This window comes from Cygnus atratus, chromosome 4, assembly GCF_013377495.2.
Source record: "Cygnus atratus isolate AKBS03 ecotype Queensland, Australia chromosome 4, CAtr_DNAZoo_HiC_assembly, whole genome shotgun sequence".
Lineage (NCBI taxonomy): Eukaryota > Metazoa > Chordata > Aves > Anseriformes > Anatidae > Cygnus > Cygnus atratus.
Genome location: NC_066365.1, coordinates 30075508 through 30098927, shown reverse-complemented (window position 1 = coordinate 30098927; position 23420 = coordinate 30075508). Strand labels below are relative to the sequence as shown.

Here is a 23420-nt window from a genome sequence, read left to right as displayed (position 1 = left end):
GGATTCATGCTGCCTAATTTTAAGTAGTTTTAATACCTGAGGAGGGGAAGAAAGGCTTTCTATGGGTTTTCTGCATGTTCATTAGAGAGAGGAAGGGGCTGTCATGCTCTCTGAAACACCTGCATGAGCTTTACACACACACACCCTGATCCCTTTGCTAGGCTTATAAAATTGGGATAGGGATCAGGCGTATAAAAAATATTTTATACTCAGGAAATACTAAGCATGAAAAAAGACCTGTTTGTCGAGAGTATGTCCAGAGTTTGACTGTAACATACTCTTTTTGATTATTTCTTTAAGCATGTGCTTCCAACTACAAAGCATTCGCCAAATTTATTTGGCCATTTTAAAATATTTTCACCAAAATATTTTAGATTTCTGTAGAGAAGAGGCAACTGGTGAATGTTCCTTTGCATGACATAGTTAAAATTTCTAATACCTAAGTTGTAGGTAAAGTAGAGTACAGTCCCTTTGGTACCAGATGAGACAGGTTTCAATATGACCGTGTCTGCTTTAGCAAATAGTACAGTCCAATAGGAATGGATCTGTAAAGTGAAATAGTTGGTGCTGATGAGCTGACATCCATGCTATGCACATTTCAGGGTTATTTTTACTTTGGGCTAGCTCTATTTGAGTCCCATGGACCGAGTACCCTTTTGTGACTGGAATGCTTTAGACGGGTTTCTGAAGCCAGGCAGAGTTGGGTTTCATGTGAAAGGAATCCAGTCCGTGCCTTCCGTGACTGCTCTATAATGTGAACCAAAGCGTGCTGAGCGGGAGCAATCTGGAGTCCCACTCAAAAACGTGCTCCTTAATCCAAATAGAAATATTAATGTAGATGTACCCTCTGTGCTTGAGAAGATCTAATAGCGCCTGATGAGTGGAAGGAGATAATTCTACTCCCCCTCCATCCTTAGACTGTGCCAGGCACATCACTCTGATGTTTTGTGAATTGAGTGGAAAACTAACCCACCAGTAAAAATAGGAAAATGCTGTAAGTTTGCCATGGGTCAGGTGAGTACTGGAAGTTTGTAGGAGAGAGAAGAGAGGACAACTTGTTTGGCAGCAGATACTTAGATCAACTCTGCTGTATAGTTAAGCCTGATCATGAGAAACTTGTGAGGAAATTGTAATGATTCATATGAAAAAAATGTGTTTTTTAAAGAAAAAGTGTCAACATAGTTGCATTCGTTAGCAAAAATATCTATCAAAGTAGCTCATAAAAAGGATCATGTTGAATGAAAAATTTGGGTGTAATGCTGGAGTCTGCCACATTTTCTGACGCGTGGCTTGTCAAGGAAAAATGTTGGCAAATTCTTAAATGGTAACCCAAAAAAGTATTTGTACCTCATAATCTGGTCTTTAGCTGGATGAGTTCATGCATTGGTCATAGCAGTAAATTCATTTATCATCAATAGTTTATTTTATTATTGAAATGCCATTGCTTTGCAATATAGAATAATTTCTGGCGATCTTCATTTCAGTTATGGATTATTGATGAAAAGAAGTGGAAACCAGGAAGAGTAGAACATACCGTAGGCTGGCCTTTAGACAGACATACGTATGGAGGATCCTTTCTTTATCACTTAAATGAGGGTGAACCCTTAGTTGCTCTTGGATTTGTGGTAAGTGAACTTGGTTTTTCTCATGTGTGTGTGTTGTTGTTTGGGTCTTCATTTTTGTGCGCATTCTCTTCTCTGTTTTAATGTGAAGATAAAAAACACAAAAATAGCAGACCAAGTTTAGTGCTTTCATAGTCTTATGTGCTCTCATTCCCATATAAGGAAAGGTAAATTTGTCATTAATCTGTCTTTTATTTAGCATCTTTTATTAAGAACAAAGTGGAAAACTTACAAATACGTTCTTTTGCAAACCAAACAAATTTTGGCAAAGCCAAAAGCAGGTGATTAACCAAAACTGTGCTCGCAAAATTTTCACAAAATATTCAAAAGTTAGGAAGTGTCAAAATCAGTCACTTTTGCAACTTTAATTCAGTTTCCTTATTTGTGCGTCAGCCTATCATGCATATCCAATTTTATGGGAGACGCATCAAAGTAGGAACACCCTGCATTCCCTATCTCCTGTTCAGATAGGAGAAAAAACACTTCTGTGTGCACGTACAAGCACTTCTTTTGTCTTTGAACTTTACACCTATGTCAATCTGAGCTGATTCTTGTAACAGACATCAGAATGTGTCTTGTACATAATTTGAAAATCCTTCATGAACTTTAGTAATGGAAGTAGATGCAAGCAGTGCTCTAAAAGAACTGAACAGCCAGAGAAATCGAGGTACTGTTTGTTGCTGACTCAGGATATATTTTGATAATTTTGTGAAATAAAGCTTACAGGAGCCAGAAATTATTCCTCTGGACAAAACAGAAACATATCTCAGCAACATCTGTCTTTCCAAGAGTATGTTAAAAGTGGGAAATGTAGGGTTTTTGGGCAAGTTCTCAAATGAATAAGATAAAAATCCTGGGCAGTCAGCCAACTGGCTAAGTCATTTTTTCCCCCATTTTCTGTTTTTATCTTTGTTCCCTGGTGCTTTATTACAAAGGCTCACCTAATTGGAAATAATTGACTAAGCTAAATGATGTGAACTGGTTAAAATATGTGAGTGCAAGGACATAATAAGTATCTAGAAATAATTGTTTACCTCTCCTTCCAGCTTGTGTAGGGCAAAGAGTTTTTGAAACAAATTTCAAACAAGTTTTCTCACTTACCTACCATTAAATCATGCTTAATTTAATTCCACTGCTTTATTTCAAAGTCATATGGAAGGTGGTTACAATGCAATTAAGGATTTCCATGCTTCAGGTGTAGGTAGGACATAGTCTTATGGCAGCAAACTCTCAGACGTGCTTGTACTATACTGTTAATACAATGTAGTTTTGGCAGTAGTTTCTTGAAGTAGAAAGATCTTAACGTTGATTTAGTATGAAATAGACTGAGGAGTTGATCTGGTAATACATGGTTGTTTTATTTTCTAACTTTTGTTGACATTTCATACTTTATTTTCATTAATGTTGCGCTTTTTTATTTTTTAAGGTTGGTTTAGATTATCAAAATCCCTATTTGAATCCGTTTAGGGAGTTTCAGAGGTGGAAGCACCATCCGAGTGTAGAGCCCACTTTGGAGGGTGGAAAAAGGATTGCATATGGTGCCAGAGCATTGAATGAAGGCGGTCTCCAGGTAACATTTTCATGAAGTTTTTTACTTTCAGTTTTCCATAGCCATGTTTGTAGTATTACAGATTCAGGTTGCATGCTGTTGGGAAACAGCTGAACTACAACAAAGATGAATAAGGCCAGAAGTTTTGCTAGACACAAAGACTTTGTTTTCTTGCTGGAGACACCTGCTGAGATTTGCTAGGCTTAGGTTCTGTAATACCAGGAATCTTCTGACACAGTCACTTTACTTTTGAAATTACATGTGGAGTTTATATTGCAGGCACGTGTTCTGCAGCAAAGGTACAGATAATTCTTTGTTTGGCCTGGAAACCTTGGGGGGTGGGTGGCACCAGTCATCTGGCTCTTTTGGGGGTGCGGAGGAGGAGGTATTTTCCTAAATGCTTGTGCTTTTGAGTGCTTGACCCTTGAGTCAGTGATGGTGCTGCAGTTGCGTACTTTGGCAGTTAAGCCCTCACCTCCTCAAGTACATTCAGTATTTTTCATGCACAGCTTTGAATTTCTTGCTTCTTGGGAGATAGAACACCTTGTTCATTTTGTTCCCTCAGGGAGTCTAAAAGATTACATACACCAAGACTTAAGGTCAATTGAAAGGGTTGGAATAACTTGCAGGAGAAATAGTCTAAAATACATGTTTAATAGCTCAAGATCTTTCAAGTTTTTAACCTCTTGTGGGAATCTTGAAACACTTGAAATCTTGAGGAAAAAATAAAAGCTGTGTGTCCTGGGCTGCCACATCCATCTTCTTGATGCTTCTTTTCGGTTTGGAACTTAAAACCAGGCTGAGTGTTCGTGATCTGTGCAGCCTGTTTGTGGGGCCATTCACCTCTGCTCTCTGACACCTTTGTCTTTCCTTTTTGAATCTCTTCTTTAATATAAATGTGGCCTCATGCAGCTTTTGAAATACAAGTAGGACTTCAGCAGCGAGGTAACTGTCGCGATAGTCTCCTGGAGTTAGGCTTTGCTGCAAGTGTGAATGCCTGGGACTGAGTAATGTGAGTTCATGATGCAACTACTGGGTTACGCTCGTGATACGCATAAAGCCAGCCTGCTGGTTGATCACCTCATGCTGTCTGAAGTGGAAGTATGTCGCGTCATGTTCTTTGTATTCAGTTCATGATAACGGCTGTGTTACTGGTTTATCTCAGAAACCACTGTTGGGCCATCGTTAACACAGATAGTATAGAAAGTACCAAGATGCTTTAATTTGGGCATATTTATAAGAGGGGCTTCTTTTTCCAGCGCGCTGGTTTCTGTATCACAGTCGTTATTGAATTTCTGGCCTGGCTGAAGCAGTCAGATTCTGACTTCAATTGCATGTTCCTCCTCATCCTGCCCCCAACACACAGCTGAAAGAACACGGTAGTTTTTAAGTCACAGGCATCATTTGCGCTGTTGCACAGGTTGTACAGCTCTTGCACATCCGTCTCCTAATCTTTGGACTTGCCAGGCTTAAAACATGTCACTTACTTTGCAATGTTTCTAACATAAAAGCATGTCGCATGTCTAACTTTTTACTTCCTCTAGTTAGAATTGTCTATTTGATCATGAAGTTACATTTTTAAGTAGATTTTTTATTATATATGATTTCCAATAAAAAAAAAAGCCTAGCTGATGAGTCACTTCGGAAGACTTTTTAAAAGAGTAACTCTTCCTCTGCATATGTTGTTTGATAACTGTAGCAGTCTGACTCATTTCCATCACTGGAGTATAGGAATATTTTCTTATGTAAGTGGCTCTGTAGCTCTAGTTCTCATTTTGGTGACAGTATTGTATGAAATACATATATAAAATTATCACTGATCTAAGATTTTTTTTTTCTATTATCTACAACCTTATGACCACGTTCTTTAGTCTTTAAAATAGCTTTGTGTGAAAGAGAGAGAGAGCAAGCACTTAGGTATTTCCCTGTTTTTGTAGCTTTTGGGATATGTGGAGGGAACGGACAGAGTTTTATAGATTACATCTACATAGCTGTTATTTCTTCTATTAAAATTCCAAAATCAAGGACTTGCAAATTCAGAAATTCACATGCAACCTCTATTTTGCCTCTGTTTCATCAAATACTTTGAAAAGACTTAAGCGTTGTGTGGGGAAAATAAAAGTAGTTGCTGTTGTTGAGCAGTGTATTGTTATGAATATCAAAGAAAAAAAAAACTTAGGAAATTAGTCATGTTGATGACCCATGCAAGTGTCAAACATAAGTCTTGCTTTTACAGATCCTCACCCCTGAGCTGAGCGAAGGGAAAGAGAACATCAGGTTTCCTGTTTGCTAGGGGCAGCACACACCTTGCCTTCTGTCCTCCAAACCAACTGTCCTTGCCTTTTCTCTGGCAAGAGGGTGGTGGCTTCTCCAAGTGCTTGAGGCTGAGCTCAGGATTTCGCCATGTGTCTTGGGACACGGAGTGCTTGTGCCACCCCAGCCTGGTGTCTTCCTTCACATGACTGCGGACTGGCTGTGAAAACAGCCATGAAGTTCCATACCTCTTGTAACAAGAACTGCTAACAGAACTGGGATGCATGCAGCCCTTCTGTTACGTGACTAATCTTTAATCTCATTCATACCTCGGCAGTATGCTGGCCTCTATATGCCTATTGAGTGAAATAGATGACTTAGAAAAATAATAGTGGATGTTCCTTCACCATCTTTTTGTATAACTTGAAGAACCACTCAAGAAGTCTATGATTATATCAGTGCTGCATCATTGCATCCTAGTAGATAGTCAGAATTACTCTCTGCAGTCACCTGTTTTCAGCCAAAGGTCTTGTGGAAGGAGAAGACTTCCACCCTACTACCTAATTCCTTTGAAATACTGTCATATAACTGAACTTAAGACTTGTAGTCATGGAAAAGTAAGTTAAAAAGTTGTAGTTGTGTTTTTAGCCTAAATTACCTTTCCTACGAACCAAATTACTGTCTGATTCAACAAATTGCCCAAAGCACAGGGAAAATGTGTGAAGTACAACTGTTTTGTTAGTGACTGTTGTATGGATATTCAAGTGTAGGCAGCCCTGCCTGAGTAGTGAACAGATAGCAACTGAACTAACAGAAGAAAAGAAACGTGTTTTTTTTTCCAAATTATCTTGAAAACCAGGGGATACTTTTTTCTTAATTTTTCTTGAAATAAAACTACTTCTTCAGTGTTGAATTATGTAGGCTGTTCCAAAACAAATTGTTTCAAGCAGCTTTAAAAAAAGCAGGATGTTGGATTCACAAGCCCTCATCAGTACAAAGAAAAGACTTTTTGAGGGAGGCTGTGTTTGTAACTTGCCTCCAGCAATTTCAGGCCTATATTTATTTGGTAACAGCTTTCTCCTCAGAGTGCTGTAGTTGGTCTGTGTTTTGAAGCTGCTCTCTGTCTAAAATCCTAACCTCATTGGATGAGGGTGAGAATATCATGGTAGGTGAGCTATTCCTTAGTTAATCTAGGAGGATAATGTGTATTAATAAACTACACATGATGTTTGCAAATTACCTGGCTGTCTTGTGTACTTAGGTACAGTCTTTGACTGTATTCAAAGACATTATGCTTCTTGCAGAACAGGAGTAAGAGAATGATTTAGCTCCAAAAATGTATTTGTTGGATGCTGAAAAACATCTAAAATAAGTGGAATTTGGGGGGAGGAGGGAGGATGCTGCGTGGCTTGACAGAAAAGATTTGTCAAATGGAAAAAAAAGCAGCACCAACTAATAAACTCTGAGATGGGACTGATGCAACTTACCATGTTGAAAATGGAAGCACAAACGTCTTTCTTTGAAAGAATTCACTTAAAATTGAAGGAGGAAAATAGTATCAGTGGATGACGTTACCACAGTCTTTTTATAGATAAAGCAGTTGGAGAGAGGATATAGGGAAAATGCTGTCTCTTCTCAAACCTAGTATAATGTCTGCATTCTTATTTGTTTACGATGCCAAAGTCATTTGATTAAATAGAATAACTTAAGTCAATGTATATTTAGATCAGGCACATGCAAGTGTGAAGGACACTCCAGTCTCATGCCAGTTTGACTTCCAGCATGTTATATTCACTTAACAAAAAGGAATTTTTTTTTCCTCTTCAGTCAATACCCAAGCTTACCTTCCCAGGTGGATTATTAATTGGTTGCAGTCCTGGACTCATGAATGTTCCTAAGATCAAAGGGACCCACACTGCAATGAAAAGTGGCATGTTGGCTTCAGAAGCCATCTTTAGCCAATTAACGAATGAGAATCTGCAGTCAAAGACAATAGGTAAGGTCGCTGTGCTCTCACGAGGAGTTACCTTGTGTTCAGTTGAAGCCACCAACGGTTTAGCTGTAATTAATTTTCTGATGGAAATGCAAATCATGAAATGAGTGTGGTGGTTTAAAAAGGTATATACTGTTTGTTTACTATTTATACTGTAAAATGATTTAAGAAATAAAGTCTTGCTTAGCTATTCTTAAGTATTGATCCTACCGCTAGGAGAAAAATAAGCCTCTAATGAGAAAACTAAGCTTGCACTTCCTGTATAAGCAAACAAGAATAATATATATTCAGTTCTTACTGTTAAAAATTTTAGCTTTATCATTCAAAAAGTCTTACGGAAAGACTGCAGTCAGAAGGCAGAAGACTAAAAGGAGCTGATGACACGTAAGCAGAAGTGTGAGATTTTTCAAATTTACTTTTCACTGTATTGTTGTTAGTAGGATCCTTTTTTCTGTCTTTATAGTCTTCTCAGTGTGAGATTGCGTATTTCCTATTATATGTCATTCAAATGCATTGGGGTAATCATCTGATCCTGACTGCATTGTAGTGTTATATTTAAGCCTTGCTTGTTCCCTTAAATCTGTTAACAAAGGCTGTACAGGGAGATAACCCTGCTAGAATTTCAGCCACTCTGGAGAACCACTATAGCCAGGTGCCACGTAATTATTTTAGAAATCTCTTCTCTGTAGTGATGGAGTCATGTCTAGTGAGCTCTTCGGCAAGAGAAACATGCAACTGAAGGTGGCACAGAGGTGTGCTGAACAGATAAAGCTCCTAGTTTACTGTAACACGGTAGAGCGATTAGAGCCCTAGAACCTGTCTGAGATGATAAACACTCTATTAGTTTAGTCTGCTGCTCTTTGATTATCAGCTGTTATTATAAGCTGTTAAAAGCTCTGTCAAGACAGGTTACAGCCCAGCTACTGCTCTGTACACAGCTAGGGAGTTTTTTCAGACCCTTACATGAGGCAGAAAATACAGACTGAAGTAGGTTTTTATGTATAGACAAGCCCTTAACATGTTTATTTAAAAAATCTATATGGTAGTAACAGAGATTGGTGAAGGAGAGGAAACTTTCATTTGAAGAAACTTTTTTTTTTCTAATTGCTTGGCTTTAACTATATTATATTGCAGGAGATGTTTCTAAGTGTGCAATGTCTGTAGCATTTGTAAAGAAAACCAGAAGTTTAGTAAAACACAGCTTGATAACTTGCTGGTTACAAAGGGAGGAAACGTTGTCTAGCACTGCTGTCCTCCACTGGGCCATAGCCATAGTTACTGAAATCAAAATGCTTATGGTTGCCGAACTTGTAAAGGAAAAGCTTTTAACTTGACGATTTTAAAATTGAAATCCTGGGTCTTAGACCACAGGTAAACAGTCCCGGTCAGATCTTGATTCTGTGAGAGAGGAGAGGAGCTGTTTTCTGGTAGGGATGCCGCTGTAGCCACCTGGTCTGCTATCTTTACTTTTTTGCTGAAGTTTGAGGCAATGTATTGCTTCTTGTGGCTTGTTTAAAGAGGTTACAAAGGAGCAGTGGGTAACCTGCTGGCGACTGCTGAACCTGGTTTCTTCAAGAGACTGAAGTATGTAGTTTAGTATACTCTTAGCGTACTATGCTGAAATTCTTAATTTGCTCCCTTCATTGCTAACAATTGTCTTTATTCAGCAGGTTGTTTCGGTTGTTTTTTTTTGTTTTTCTTTTATTTATTTATTTCAAGGATAGTCTTTATGTACTGTAGGTATCTAACAAGTAGTGTCCTTCCGTAGGACTTGATGTGCAAGAATATGAAGAGAACCTGAAAAAGTCCTGGGTCTGGAAAGAGCTGTATGCAGTTAGAAACATCCGCCCGTCCTGCCACAGCATACTGGGTGTGTATGGAGGAATGATTTACACAGGGATATTTTATTGGCTACTGAGAGGAAAGGAACCATGGACATTAAAACATCCAGGTAACTTATTATTTCCTGAAAGAAGATATTAAATGTACATGTCCTCAGTCTCTTTTCACAGTCTCTTAGTTTAAACTAGACCATATCTGGTCAAGTGGTGGTGACTTAAACTATAGAAATTGATGATAAAGTGGTGAAGGAGACTTGTAGATGAGGCCATTAAAACACTATTCTACTTAGCATAGATCTTGTCCCATGAAAAGATTTGTCTCATGAAAACGGCTAGCTTCTATGAAATACTTCATTCTGATGAGAAGGAAAATCAAAATAGCTTGATTAAATTGTAATTCTGCAATGAATCTTATTTATTAAAAATGTATTTAGGACCAGATTTCGCTCAGCTCAAGCCAGCCAAAGATTGTACTCCTATCGAATACCCAAAGCCTGATGGAAAAATCAGTTTTGATCTCCTATCATCTGTGGCTTTAAGTGGTACAAATCACGAACATGACCAGCCCGCTCATTTGACTTTGAAAGATGACAGCGTCCCTGTGAGCAAGAATTTGGCTATATTCGATGGACCGGAACAAAGATTTTGCCCAGCAGGTGGGTAATAGAAATGGAGCATGTGAGAGAGATTTTGCAAGGTGAAAAACTTAAGTGTTTCAAGAGGAGTCCACCTGGCCTGCTACTTTAAATATTCTGTCCTAGTCGTCTTCCTAGAAAAGGGCTCACGTAGAGGTCTTCAAATTTATTACGTTAAAAATACATTCATAACAATATAATGGATAAACATGGAAGAAAGCAGTTGAATGACACTGGTACTAAGAGAAACTGGTCAGAGAAGTCACACACTCTTGTGCTTTTCCCAGGTGTTTACGAATATGTTCCTCTGGAAACAGGAGAAGGATCAAGACTGCAGATAAATGCTCAGAACTGTGTCCACTGCAAAACGTGTGATATTAAAGACCCAAGTCAGAACATTAACTGGGTAGTGCCTGAAGGAGGAGGAGGACCAGCTTATAACGGGATGTGAAGTGGCTGAGAACTATTCAGTGACTTCTGATCACCAACAGAAAAGTTGGAGTATTTTATGCTGCAGTGTAAAGTACAGCACTGACTTGAATGTTAGAGAGTTTTGAGACTAACATGCCATTCTGAAGTTTAGGTATGACCACTGCATTAAATGGAAGGTGGGTGCATTCTGGTTAAACCCTAGCCTTATTTAAAATAGAACTTCTTTTCAGGAGTTGGGTGGCAGGAAGAAGAAAGTTCTTCTTAGGACTGACAAATGCATTTTGGACCTTGGATTTATTGCTGAAGTTCAGTGATGACAGGAGCCATATCCAGAATCAGGGGTGTAATGGAAAAGTTTAGTACCTATCCTTAAAAAAAAAAAAAAAAGTGTTTGTCTATCGGAAGTGCTTTACTATATGTAGAGTCCTACCTCACAGTAGGGAAAGTACATCATTCTAGAAAACCGTCACTGTTCTTAAGTGTTACACTTTTTACATAAAACATAGATTATTTTTTTTTCCTGATGATGACAGGGAGCCCATCTGTAATACAACTGTAAAGTGGTTTAAAAAAAATGGGTTAATATTTGCACCTTCAGGGTATATGTCTGTCAGCACTTTTTATTCCTGACAAGAAATCAGGCCTGCACTTATTAAAAACAAAAATAAAAATAAATCTAACAAACTGCTTAAATGGCTTTGGTGTTAAAACCAGACTTTTTAGGAGGCCCTAAGTATTAAGCAGCAAAAACGCAACCCCTACTGCAAGCAACATACCTGAATCACAAAGCAAGTTCTTACACCTTAAAAGAAGATAAACACTTCACCTTTGAACAATGTCTTTATTAGACTTTTTAAGTTGTAAACACCAAGAAGTGCAGTACAGGGCAAATGAAAGAGGGAACAGTTGCCTCCAGCTCCACTTTGTCTTTCGCAAGAGTTAGTGCATAGAATTAAAAGCTTAACAATAAAAATATCAAGCGAACATTTTAGCATAAGCTGCCTTCTCTTTCTCCTTTTGGGCTTTTATCTTCTGCTTGATTTTGAGTGTTTCCGTCTGGATAGCTGTTTAAAAAGAAAATCCATGATACAGTGTCTTTAGGTTATATTAGGTTTCCTAATATGTCAAGAGCAGGTCTCACTGCTGCAAATTACCCATATTATTTTGTACACGATGTTTGTACACTAAACTGCATTTGATCTTCTGCTAGGTCAGATACCAGCAGCAAAAAGGCTTTCCCTTTGATTTACCTGGAAGGTGACCATGTAGGGGAAGATGTAGGAAGCATAGTATTGGTGTCCACTCAGAATTTACGATCTAAAAGTCTTAACCTGTTAGGTACTGGTAAGACCCGAAAATTAGTATGACCACTTTGAGCATAGCTGTAAAACTATACCTACATCAGCAGTTGCCCAGGCTACCAGACACATCAATGCTGTATAAAAACAGGTGTTCCATGTCAGTGGGCTCTGTGCTCAATAAATCAGCTTCTAAGTTTCAACAGTTATTAGAAGCCACCATTTTAGGCATCACATTGGTATGATTTCTTATGTAAGTATTACCCTGATTACATTCTAAAGTACAGGATCTGTAGAGAAACGGCTTTATTTTACCTTTGTCTTCAGGGGCTATTTCATGAGCCTTCTTAAGATCAGCCTTAAATAAAAACAAATATAAATGAATGTTCTGATGAAATATTTAGATATACCCCCAAAAAAATGTAAATATTCTAATCATTACCAGTGCCTGATCGAGATCTTTTATTCCCTGCCATCCTTGAGCCCGTCTGTAGAGAGCTTTAGTATTTGCTGGATCTATTTTAAGAGCCTGTAAATTTAATAAAATTGTCACATTAACATTTAGTATACTTCACAGCCTCCCATCTCTGCAAATGGCAGTTCCCACCAGCAGACAATCTCCCTATTTGATTTGAGGGTGAGCTGTCAAAACATTAACTGCAAAAAGGGATGCTATAATGGAGCACACTGAATGGCTATCTGATCGCTTTCAGTACTGCTGCACCACAAGTGGGCTTCTGTCAAGGGCCAGCATACATTACAATGAAATGGAACCTGTACTGATCAATACAGCTGTCAAAGCAAAGCTGCTGCTGCAGCACAGGTTATCCTAACCTTGATGCTCACTGTTCTGTATTGCAGCTCCTCCCTTCGCACCAAGAAAACCCTCTACAGCAGCATCATAAAAAAAAACAACCAGGGAATTTTCTGTAAAGCTTTTTTCACTGCAGAACAGAAAGATGCAAGCGCTCCATCTTGTGATTCAGGAACCTTGTCACATTTCAGGTATCATCCCTTTTCTGACACGAATGGTTTCGCTAATGTGTACGTTCCAGCTCTAATATGACAATACCAAAATAGGAAATACAGTGACCAGGTAAAGAGATTGTTCCACTAGTCGAGTCACTCACTAATTATTTTTTTCAAACTACCTCCATTAATTTGGATAGCTCCATTCTCTTCAGGAGCTTTTTCTTGCCTGTGAAAATCCCATTGGTTTTTTCTTACTGCAAAGATAGAACTATATTATACTTCTTTTTTTCAATTTTAAGAAATAAAAAGTTGTTCAATGATTAGAGGAAATCTGTGTGAATGTGGAGCTTTGTTAGTTTCATTCATTAACTTTAACTCATTAATTAGGAATGCTAGACGCTAGAAGCTGTGTCTAGATTTTTTAAAAACACCTCAGTATTGGCTGTTCGTATAAAGTATTGCTCTGAGAGCTTGTCTTGATCTATCTGCTATAAGGCCTTGAACCTCTTCTCTGTCAAGAGTTAAAAACTTACTTAGGTGTCTGTACCAGGTGCACATAGCATTCCTCGTTTTCAGCTGGACCAAGTGTGCTTACAGCTATTTTAACACAAGGCTTGTTTGAACAGGTTCAGCTCTCTGTAACTTCTTATTTACACCAAACAATGCATGTATTACAGATTGGTAATTAAAAAAAAAAAACTTTTGGCCTTAGGAAATCATCACTGAAACTGTATAGTTCCTCATCAACAATTAATTGAACTCTACTAGTTAGTCTTAGAAACTGGTGGTCTAATTAAAACACTGATACACAGTTTAACACTTGCTGTGATATCTAAGCTAAATGCATTACAGATGGCTACTACAGTTAGGGACTTGCTTTGATCTAACAATTCTATAATCTTAAAAAAAAAAAAAAATAGTTTTTCCACATTTGCAAGTATTAGGATTATCAATTTCTGTGACATTTAAACGCTGTTTCAGTCGATCATTTTCTAGAGGACAGATGCCATGTTACACTTTTTTACCCCTCCATTTGTCCATCTGAGGACATGGGTTTATAAATGTTCAGTGCAGAACACCGCCAGCAGCCTGGAAAGCAAGCCAGCTCTTCATAGATCCCTCACATGCAGATCAGTTGCATTTGTTTCCTTCCTTTTTTTTCCCCTTCACCAGTTTCCTTTCACCACTACCCTATTTGAAAGGGATTTAATTGGAAAATTCATTTCAGTGAATGAAATTCAGGCCCATCAGATTTGAAAACAAGTAAAATGTTTTGCTTGTACTAGTCTTTTGTCTTCCAGGAAAAAAAATACTCTTCTTTCACTGAAGACTCTCTGTAATTTAAACATTAGCTCTGTTCTTAGAAAACAGAACTGACAATCCCAGTATGTATTTTCTCTGGCAATAAGCAACAGAAGTTTTGCTTTTAAATTCCTTTTCAATTTTAAAATCATTTCAAAAAGGCACATAGCAGAAGGTTTGTGATAACTTCACAACCAGCCTTCTACTTCATACTTTCAAACCTTGAACTTGTTGGAAGAACTTTAAAAAAGCTTTGCAGTTTCAGTCTCCATTCTCGACATAGGCCAATTGCTAATCAAATTACTTAACACTAAATTTACCTCCGAACAACTGTCAATGGCTCCCTGCCAGTCGGACAGTTTTAGCTTACAGGCACCGATGTTTAAAACACAAGTCAGCCCAATGGTCTTCAGCTTTGGCTTGTCAGCCTCGTCTGCCACCGTTTCAGAAGCTTCTACATACCTGGAGAAAAACAGGTTTACAAAGAGTGCGCGTTAGTGTTGCAAATTCTGTTTTCTTCTGCCTGGAGCTATCTTTCCACAGGTAAGTGCAAGCTGGCATTTGTAATGCAGTGTCAATTCCACTATTACAAGTATTTATTTGTATTTGTGTATTTAAAAAGATGAATCAGTGAATGTTTTCCTGTAGCTCAGTAAGTATTAGACCAACGGAGGAAAATACTCCTATCCCTTTACTGTACTGACGGCATCTTTTATTCTTAGACAAATGCACTATCCTAGATGGCATTAAACCCATTAGAATTTATCTCAGTGCTTATTCCCAACAAACATAATGCTCATCTGTGGCAAAAAGCAATGCCACTATAGCACCTTCCACATTCCTAAGAAGCTTCATCTCTTCTTCAGTAAGATTTTAGTTAATTTAGGCATTTATGGTGAAAAGCTAAAGCTAACTTTACTTTGTAAAGGCAAGAATGTTATTAGTTAACTCCACCTGCTTTCCAGTGACGACTCTGAGGTGCATTTTCCTGAATTTCAAAACTGACCCTGGTTCAGGATCAAGGCCTATCATTTACTGCATCGCTGCCTCGCAGGTAAACGGACAGACAGATTGTATCTCATTCTTCTTAATTTACACCGTGTTAATGCTGGCAGCTTTTTATCTCAAGTAGCAAAGGCCTGTTGTGGATATAAAAGTTCTATCTTTTTTAAGGGCGTGCTTACAGAACTTCTATTGTTTTAATTTAAAAAAAAAAAGAAAATCAAATTTACCAAAATTGTGTTTGCATACACTCACATTTTAAGCATGCCATTATTAATGCAGTTTTCACAGATTGGTGCTTATGGAGTTTTAATTTTTCATCCTTATCTTTTGAGCGTTGGATGGTTTGTATACAATTTTGGAGTACAGAAATAAGTAATACTTAAAATGTAAGTTAGACATAATCCCAGTGATTTGTCCACTTGCTGGGCATCATGCAAGAAATAAGAACCAAAAGAGAGAAAAAAGGGTAAGGTAAGAAGCTAAGGAAAATAATACACAGTGAGTTATGTTCAAAACAAATAGAATGCACCTGTGGTGTTTATAAATCACACCAAAACATGACAGACTTCAACCATTCTGGAAACAAAATCAGAGCTTCCAAGCCAAAGAAATCCGTAAGATGAATATGAGCAGAGACAAGGGAAAGTAATGCATTTTGGACAAGAAAGTATAAATTCTGGCGTGAAAAACAACTGGTTAAGCAGCAATAAGGTAAGAAGAACTGAAGGTTATAATACAATATAAGCATTAAAGAATGCACAATGCAACGCTGATTTAAAAAAAAAATGTAAAACCACCAGATGGTTTGTTTGCTAGGCGAGTTGTACAGAAGACATGGGCGATGCCCCCGATAAGAGCTACTCCTGTCAGTTCCCGAGAAGTGCCAACCAAAATACTCCATCCTACGTAAAGTATTAGACTTCAGGGAGAACAGTGGACCGTGTCCATTCAAGTATGAAAACGTGACCCATAAAGAAGAGCTGGAACAATCAGATTTGTCTAGTTTAGAAAAAGCTACTCTCCCTTCCATCCGCTAGGACAAACAATGAGTATCAACAAGAAGCTGTCTACACAAACTGGAAGAGCCTTCATTGGCTCATCAGCTTAAGAGTGAGCAAGACAACTAATTGTGAGGGATGACAAAATTATACCTGATACTCGATTAGTTACTTAAAGATCTATTCCAGCCTTTTTTCTGTATGATTCCTCAAGGGTTTACATATCAATCCTATTTATTTCAGGTTTTAAGTTGTACTATGAAAGGATTTTTGAAGGCATAGGTAGAGGTTGCATTGTGGGTTAATTATCTGTATGGATTAATTTTTATGCTTCAGAAAGACATCATTTGTTTGAAACTCAATCGGTTAAAACACAGCTGAAGCATTAAATATGCCTGAATGTTTTTTCTTCCCTTATTGTCACTGCTCATTAACCAGTGATCATAAGGAAGGTAGGAAAAAAGGTCAGTATAACTTTAAAAAGTTAACGGGAGAACCACATACACGTAAAGCAAAAATCGTGAAAGAAGAAAGGAGCAGTATGGAAACAAAGATCGTGATTTTAAAGGCAAGTCTGAATTATACATGGAGACAGGACAATGGCACAATGCCTCAAAACAAAAACTAATAACGAATTAATAAGCATCACATTTGGGGGTGCTCTCTCTTGAGCCTACCCATCTCCTAAAGCTACTGCTTATTCGAAATCTGACAAGTATCTCCCTCCCTTCCTCTCCAAATACACAGTATCCTATTGTGCTTTTCTTCCCAATTATGCACCAGCACAGCAGCAGCATTAATAGAGGAGCATTTATTCAATTCAAAACAATACTTCTTGCCTATAGCTCTTAGTCTAGCAGTAAGTAGAAGACCTACTTGTATTGGTAGCTAAAGAACAACCAGATGTTTTCTAGACTCTGAAAGCTATTTTTTAAAACAGAAAAAAAAAGAAAAACACAGCAACAGGCATTTTTAAAATGCATGTATAATTGCTTGATATCAGAATTAATTTGGATTACAGAAACTACCTCATTTAATGATGATAGCCTTACCGTAAACTTTTACTATACTTTTTAGCTGCCATTGCCCAATTTTGCGATTTGAAGAAAGTATTTCCTATATTCTTTATGTCTTCTGCTATGGCCACAATCTTGTCAACCTAATGAATAGATGGAAAATATAAGGTATAAATTTACTTATGAGAGAAGTCTTGGTTTACTTTATATTTAACAGGAGGATCTCATGTCCATCTTCTTTCAAAGATCTCAGAAGTATTGCAATTTTAGATAAATACTAACTTCAAACCACTTCTGTAATATTCTATACTTTAAGAAATGCAATAGTCTGAAAGATGAAATTACTAATGGGTTTTCTACAGGATTAAGAGTAAGAAAACACCAGAGACAACACAGCAGTCCAATTCTTTCCCCTAAACGCTGCTACCCACACAGAAAGCTATAAATAAAGGTGTTGACCATTATTCACAGAAAGGAAGGCATGCTAACAATGAAAGTATTCAACCAAGACTGCCTTATTCACAGGAATATTTCATCCTCTGCTTCTCAAAATGGTACTAGAGTCACCTGAGATCTGCACGTTCTCAACAAAAGTCATAGCAACACACATCTTTCTCTCAAAACGCTTCCAACATCTATGGAAGAAAAAGAAAACTGCCAGCATGCATCAAATCCATCACTTCTATTTCCAGAATGGCATGTACTTCAAGTGTTAGGTTACTTTTCCAGTGGCAAGAAACAGTTTATAGTTACTGCTGTCTGTACCACAGTTGCCTTCAGATCTGTCAAATGTATGTATTGCCATTTTTAAGACTATCGGTTTACACTTCTACCCAACTAGAATTAATATCCTTGAAAAAACTTATCATCACAGCAGAAGATGAATGTCACCATGGTTTCTGCGGTTAGTTTGTATAAACGTGTTTAAGGGAGGCAGGCATCTGCCAAGCTCAGATCTAGACCACAAGAAATGCCATCCAAAACCTCTTTCACCATATCAATAGCCAGATACAAGGAGTTTCTGGTTTCTAGCTGTAAGGTTTTTGTTTCTTACTATTCTCTCCGTTTTTAATTCTGTATTTGGAATCTACACATACATCGTGGCCCCCTTTTTATTCCCCTCTCACAGTGTTTGATTTCCACAGCTTATCTATTTCACTATCAGGATAAAGTAAGAAGCTGCATAAGAGCTGCTTTCGCCAGCCTGCTCCCTAACTCTCGGCAACCAGTCTTCCTTCAGTTTGAACGACCTGAAAAGCAAACAGCTACTGGGAACTGAGAGCATCTAGCATGGATATACTAAAAATATTGTAAAAGTTTCATCCTTTATTATTTTTAGTAAGTGAGGCAATTTTTAAAGGATGAATTATGTTAAAGGTTGTACAGAAAAAGTATGCATGTACAATACTTAGTCATCTCTGGGATGGAGTTCTCATAATTACACTTTGTCACTACAGCACAAGCAAAAAATGAGTAAAAAGAAATGGACAGGAAAAAAACTATTGTGGTTTTAGTTATTAGGAAAAAATCAGTTGTAATTAGCACTGAAAAAAAAAAGATTGCAATCTCCTCCCCCAACATTCACTTTCTTAAAACTAAACATTACCACTTAATCTTCATTGATTTTAAAAAAAAAAAAAGGCTCAGTGAACATCGCAGATGCCATGTAACTCAGATTGCTTACAAGTGTTGCATTCTGTAAAATAAGTACCTTAAAAGAAAACTACTTACATCTTTTAAGTCTATATCTGAGTCTTCAGGAAAATCTGGATGAGCATCTCCAGAACCATCCTGGGGAACAATTCCCCAGTCATCTCCTTCCTTTAGCTCTCCACATTCTGCAATGACGCACAACTGAAAAATAAATAGCAGGTTTGCTTATTAAGACAACTTTGGGAAAAAAAAAAAAGCCACAACTTCTATAGACTCTTCAAAACTCAGTAGAAATGCTTTTTCATCTGTTGTTTGGGTGCGTTGATTTCAGAAGCCCATCACGTAATTAGCCTATCCTCATCAAAAGGCTTTTATCACAGAAAGCACTGCCTTTGGGAAGCTGCCTTCCACCAACACCATACCCACGCTCTACAAGGGGGCTGGAAGAGGAGCTGACAGCACGCTGAGCTTCAGCAAAACACAAGCCATTGAAATTTCACTACTTCAGAGACAACAGATCTTTCTCAAACTGCCAAGTCTTTTAACATTACAGAGGTCTTCATTTCTGAAGCAAGCAAAAACTGGCATGACCTACAACGACAGCTTATCCAGAAATAAAACTATTTCTGACCTAACATTCATAACAATTACTTATCAGGTAGGTAGGGCTTTGAATTCCACCTTCTAGTTCCACCTCACTGAAGTTTCTAAAACACTTCAAAATGTGTAACCGTTTTAATAGGTTTCAACCACAAAATAACCGTTTTCCCTTCCCAGTACTTTCACGAGACATGTTATGTTTCAGATTGAAGAAATCAGACATCCTCTAATATTTAAACTAGGTACCATTGACAAGACTACAATAGGAGAATGGGAGGTAATGTTTCAATATTTTCCCCAAAGCAACCTGTTAAAAACAGGGCCTTTTATTGCTTTGGAAAAAAAAATATTTAATCCTCCTCAAAAAAATAAAGGTCAAATCAATTTGGTGACTGCATAAAACTTCATATACTAGAAGAAAAACCACCACCCCTAGGTGCCATGAGTTTTGCTTACCTTAGCAGGATTTTCTCCATTTACTTCGACGTTTTCTAATATTTTAACAACACCCATTCCTTTAATCACTTGGCCGAACACCACATGTTTCCCGTCCAGGTGAGAAGTAGGCACGGTGGTAATGAAGAACTGGGAGCCGTTAGTGCCAGGTCCCGCGTTTGCCATGCTCAGCAGCCCCGGTTTGTCGTGCTGCACATCAAATCACAACCAACATAATCAAGATCTGTTATAACATTATATAAAGAACCCAGTCTCCTAGCAAGCAGAGCTACATACGCGACTTTGCACTCTGAACATTTCCTGTCCACTTCTTTTACAATCAATCCACTCTGCAATGGTCAGCTACCGAGTTGGGACAGATCACCTGAGAAATAGGTAAGTTTTCACCTTTTTTTTTTTTCTTTTTAATTACAACTAATGCTAGACAGCACTGGTCTGTAAACAGAGAGCCAAGGAACAGTAAGCTCTGGCATTGCCTTACACATGCACGTGTTGTCTGTAAACATTCAGAAGAGAAGCCACAAAGTAAGAGCCAGAAGTCTGGTGGCTCTGATCTTCAGAACATTTACATGCGACTCCATTTCGCTTGGGACCAAGTCTCGGCAGCAGTCCCATGAAGTGAGTCATATTTATTAACAAAACTCCCGGTAACTCAGGTGCATTTTCTTGCCACGAAATTGTTTTGAAAAACGTTGCAGATGAAGTATTTCTCCCATGATATTTCTGCTTGTCATTTGGTAAGCTTACAAAACAAGTAAAACAGTCTGGAAAAATCAGACTGAGAAATTCAAGGCTTGCAAAATTGGCATGGTAACAACACTGCTTGGGGACTGAGTAAATTGGGTGTTTCACAATTGTACAGCCATTAGCTGAAGAAGTGACACCGAAAAAGTGGACTGGGAGTGATCTGACGTGATAAGCTGACCACTGGCAAAGTCTTGCCATTTATTCCAATTTACAGGTAACCATATAAACACCGACAGAACAAAGGTGGACCTGCTGTACAGTACGGTAAAAGGCAGTTTTCTTCCCTTTCTGTCTGGAATACCCATTTTATATAAAGGTAGAACTAAAACTTCTTCTAAAAATGATTTAAAAGTATAGAAGAGAAACATTTCTTCAGAAGAAGAAATGAAGAAAAAGAAGTCAGTCTTATGTCAAAAGACAGACCCCTGCAGCCATCAACCAAATTGGATTTTGATATCAAAGAGAAGCCTGAAGAATGGCAATGGGCATTTTGAAGTTAATGCCAATTCCCCAGGAAACAAGGAAAGGTACAGGACAGATCCTGACACAAGCAGCGTTCAAGAACTGTACCTGTTAATTGTACCTGTTTGAATGTGTAAGGCACATGCAGCTACAGTCTCCCTGGTATCACTAGACATTGATTTTGGGGACAAAGATGGCTTTGTAATTTCCTACTCTCACAGTGTAGCTCCTTCCTGCCATCCTGCAGCAGGGTGAACAAACTTACTACACTATAAAAAACATGAAATAGCTCATTTACAAGATATATTTTTTAATGTATAGAATGGATCCATGAACAGTTGCATTGGTGCTATAATTAGTGAGCCCTGATACAGGAGTGGGAATAAATAATGGGGGGTAGGAGTTTCTGAAGTTAGCTCTGCCATCAAAGCCAACATCTCTTAAAACAACATCCTCAAATCCAGACCTGTACATACTCAAAACCCTATTTGTCACTCTTTTACAATAGTATCCCTACCTCCTTCAATGGAACAGAAATACTGTTTCAAATTAATTTCTGATGGTGCAATTAAAAAAAAAATGTAGACTATGGTTGCCCTTTCTTAGTAAGGTGGACCCTTTCTTCTGTACTCAATAAAGACTCTAAGGACAAACTAGTAGGGGGCTTTTTGGCTGCATTCATTCCACTGTTTAAAAATACATTAACAGTGGACTAAAGGGTACTAGTGCTGAACTTGAAGAAAACTAAAAATCACTGAAACTTCAAAAACTGGATGCAATTACTATTTTTAATATTTTACCTTATAATGAAAGTTTTCATCTTCAAATTTTTCACCATAAATACTTTCTCCACCAGTGCCATTTTGATTTGAGAAATCTCCACCCTGAACCATGAACTGCTTAATAACTGTAAAAGAAAATAATTACAAAATATAGCAGCAAGGCAGAAAAGGCACTGCAGACCAAACAATTCAGAGATGACGAGCAATCCCAGTCATCAGCACTGCGCCTAAATAAAATGCAAACCACATTTTAGTTATCCTCACCCACACACTCCTTTTCTATTCAGTGAACGTTATTTGAAATTTGATCCTTTACCTGAAAACCACTTCAACCTATTTACAACTCAAATTAGTTTTGCTAATTTACTGATGAATTTATAATGCAAATTTATTGACAATGCATGGCAGACAATATCTAGAGATTAGGAGGATCAAAAAGTCAAAAACTTAGTTTCAGTCGTTATTTCTTCAACAAATGCTCCACAGTAACATTTACCATTATTTCAAATATTGATAATGAAGGATTTCACAGAACTTACTTCTATGGAAAGGGCATCCTTTATAATGGAGAGGTTTTCCAGTTGTGGGCCCTGTTCCTTTCTCTCCTGTACATAACGCCCTGAAGTTTTCGGCAGTTTTAGGTACAATGTCAGCAAATAATTCAAAGACAATGCGTCCAACTGAAATGACAGAAAATGAGAAAATGTTAAGTCCTGGCCTTGGCACAGTGATTTATCGAGCATTACAGGGCAAAGGAAGTCAATGTTTCAGATTTTTTGATCAAAAAGTTTATGTCAAGCATGTAAACCAACCTTACTCCTCATTCTCTTAAGCTCCCATTTTACTACAATGGAGTAATGCTGAACTTGCAGGCGAATAACGGCTCTGTACAGTTACAGGTGCTACTAAGCAGTCCTTACACCTAAAAATGTACGGGAAGTGAAACCTGGGAAGATCACAGACCCTACAAGAGTGGACAGATGGATTTTGTGTCACTGTCATCTTGTCACAAGCTGGCTCCTCACGGCGCTGTCCCCCCTTGGTGCCGCCATCAGAGGATGCTCCCCTCTTCTCCTCAGCCTAACAGCCTCACTCTCCCGGACGCTGAATGTAAATATACTAACTCTAATTAACGCGGGAATGAAATCAGATGGCTGGAAGTCAGTACAAAGCAGACCACCTCATCGTCCTCATTCTTCCAAACAGCCGCACGGCGCTCTGGAGGCAGCACCGTGTCAACGTCGGCTCTGCAAACCCACGCCTCCAGGCACTGCCCCGCCGCCCTTCCCCGTCATTTTTTATCCCAGCTCCGTCCCCGTGCCCACACCTTCCAACACCCCCGGCGACACCGACACCCGCGGCCGCCGCCAGCCCGGGGCGCACGGGGCCGGCCCGGCGGGGAGCAAATGGCGGCCCCAGGGCCGTGCGGGGCCGCAGCCGTGTGGGGCGGCTCTGCCCGGCCGCGGGGCTCCGCGGGGCCGCGTCCCCCCTCCCGGCGTCCCTCTGACAGCGGCGGAGCTCCGCGCCCGGGGAAAGCAGGGCGAGAAGCGGCGCGCGGGGCCCGCGGGGGCCATGTTGCCGCCGTGCCCCCCCCCCGCTCCCTCCCCGTCCACAGCGCCCCGGCCCACACCGCCCCGCAGGCCGAAGCCCCGGCCCCACCTCGCTCGCCCCCGATGTCCACATCGAAGAAGGCGCGGGGGTTGCGGGGGTTGCCGGGCCGGGCGCTGGGGGACGGGTGCGACATGTCGCCGCTGCCCGCGCTGCCTCACTCCCTCCCTCCCTCCCTGCGCCCGCTCCGCCCACG

The 23420-nt window shown here is 39.0% G+C and overlaps 2 protein-coding genes across 2 annotated transcripts in view; one reads left to right on the top strand and one right to left on the bottom strand.

Moving 5' to 3' along the window:
• Positions 1–11309, top strand: part of ETFDH (electron transfer flavoprotein dehydrogenase) — an 18274-nt gene extending 6965 nt beyond the window's left edge. Inside the window, exons 8-13 of the mRNA XM_035547874.2 lie at positions 1485–1625; positions 3049–3192; positions 7252–7420; positions 9186–9368; positions 9693–9914; positions 10181–11309. Coding sequence (XP_035403767.1) covers positions 1485–1625; positions 3049–3192; positions 7252–7420; positions 9186–9368; positions 9693–9914; positions 10181–10344 — 1023 coding nt within the window. The 3' untranslated portion in view covers positions 10345–11309. The remainder of the gene's footprint in view (positions 1–1484; positions 1626–3048; positions 3193–7251; positions 7421–9185; positions 9369–9692; positions 9915–10180) is intronic.
• Positions 11147–23420, bottom strand: PPID (peptidylprolyl isomerase D). Its single transcript, XM_035547886.2, has 10 exons — positions 23276–23420; positions 22156–22296; positions 21635–21741; positions 19626–19814; positions 18648–18770; positions 16953–17059; positions 14218–14359; positions 12066–12152; positions 11939–11981; positions 11147–11389 (listed from the first exon to the last, which is right to left on the bottom strand). Exons 1-10 carry the CDS (start codon positions 23358–23360, stop codon positions 11301–11303), a joined length of 1113 nt encoding a protein of 370 aa, XP_035403779.1. The 5' UTR covers positions 23361–23420; the 3' UTR covers positions 11147–11300.

What these genes read in the sequence shown, in the direction of transcription:
- PPID (XM_035547886.2), bottom strand. Translation starts at nt 23,360, where the DNA reads ATGTCGCACCCGTCCCCCAGCGCCCGGCCCGGCAACCCCCGCAACCCC. An exon ending in ATGAAAACTTTCATTATAAG is followed by an intron (nt 19,815 to 21,634) that starts GTAAAATATTAA and finishes TTTGATGTGCAG; the next exon opens with CACGACAAACCGGGGCTGCT. An exon ending in AAGTATAGTAAAAGTTTACG is followed by an intron (nt 14,360 to 16,952) that starts GTAAGGCTATCA and finishes GTTTTTCTCCAG; the next exon opens with GTATGTAGAAGCTTCTGAAA.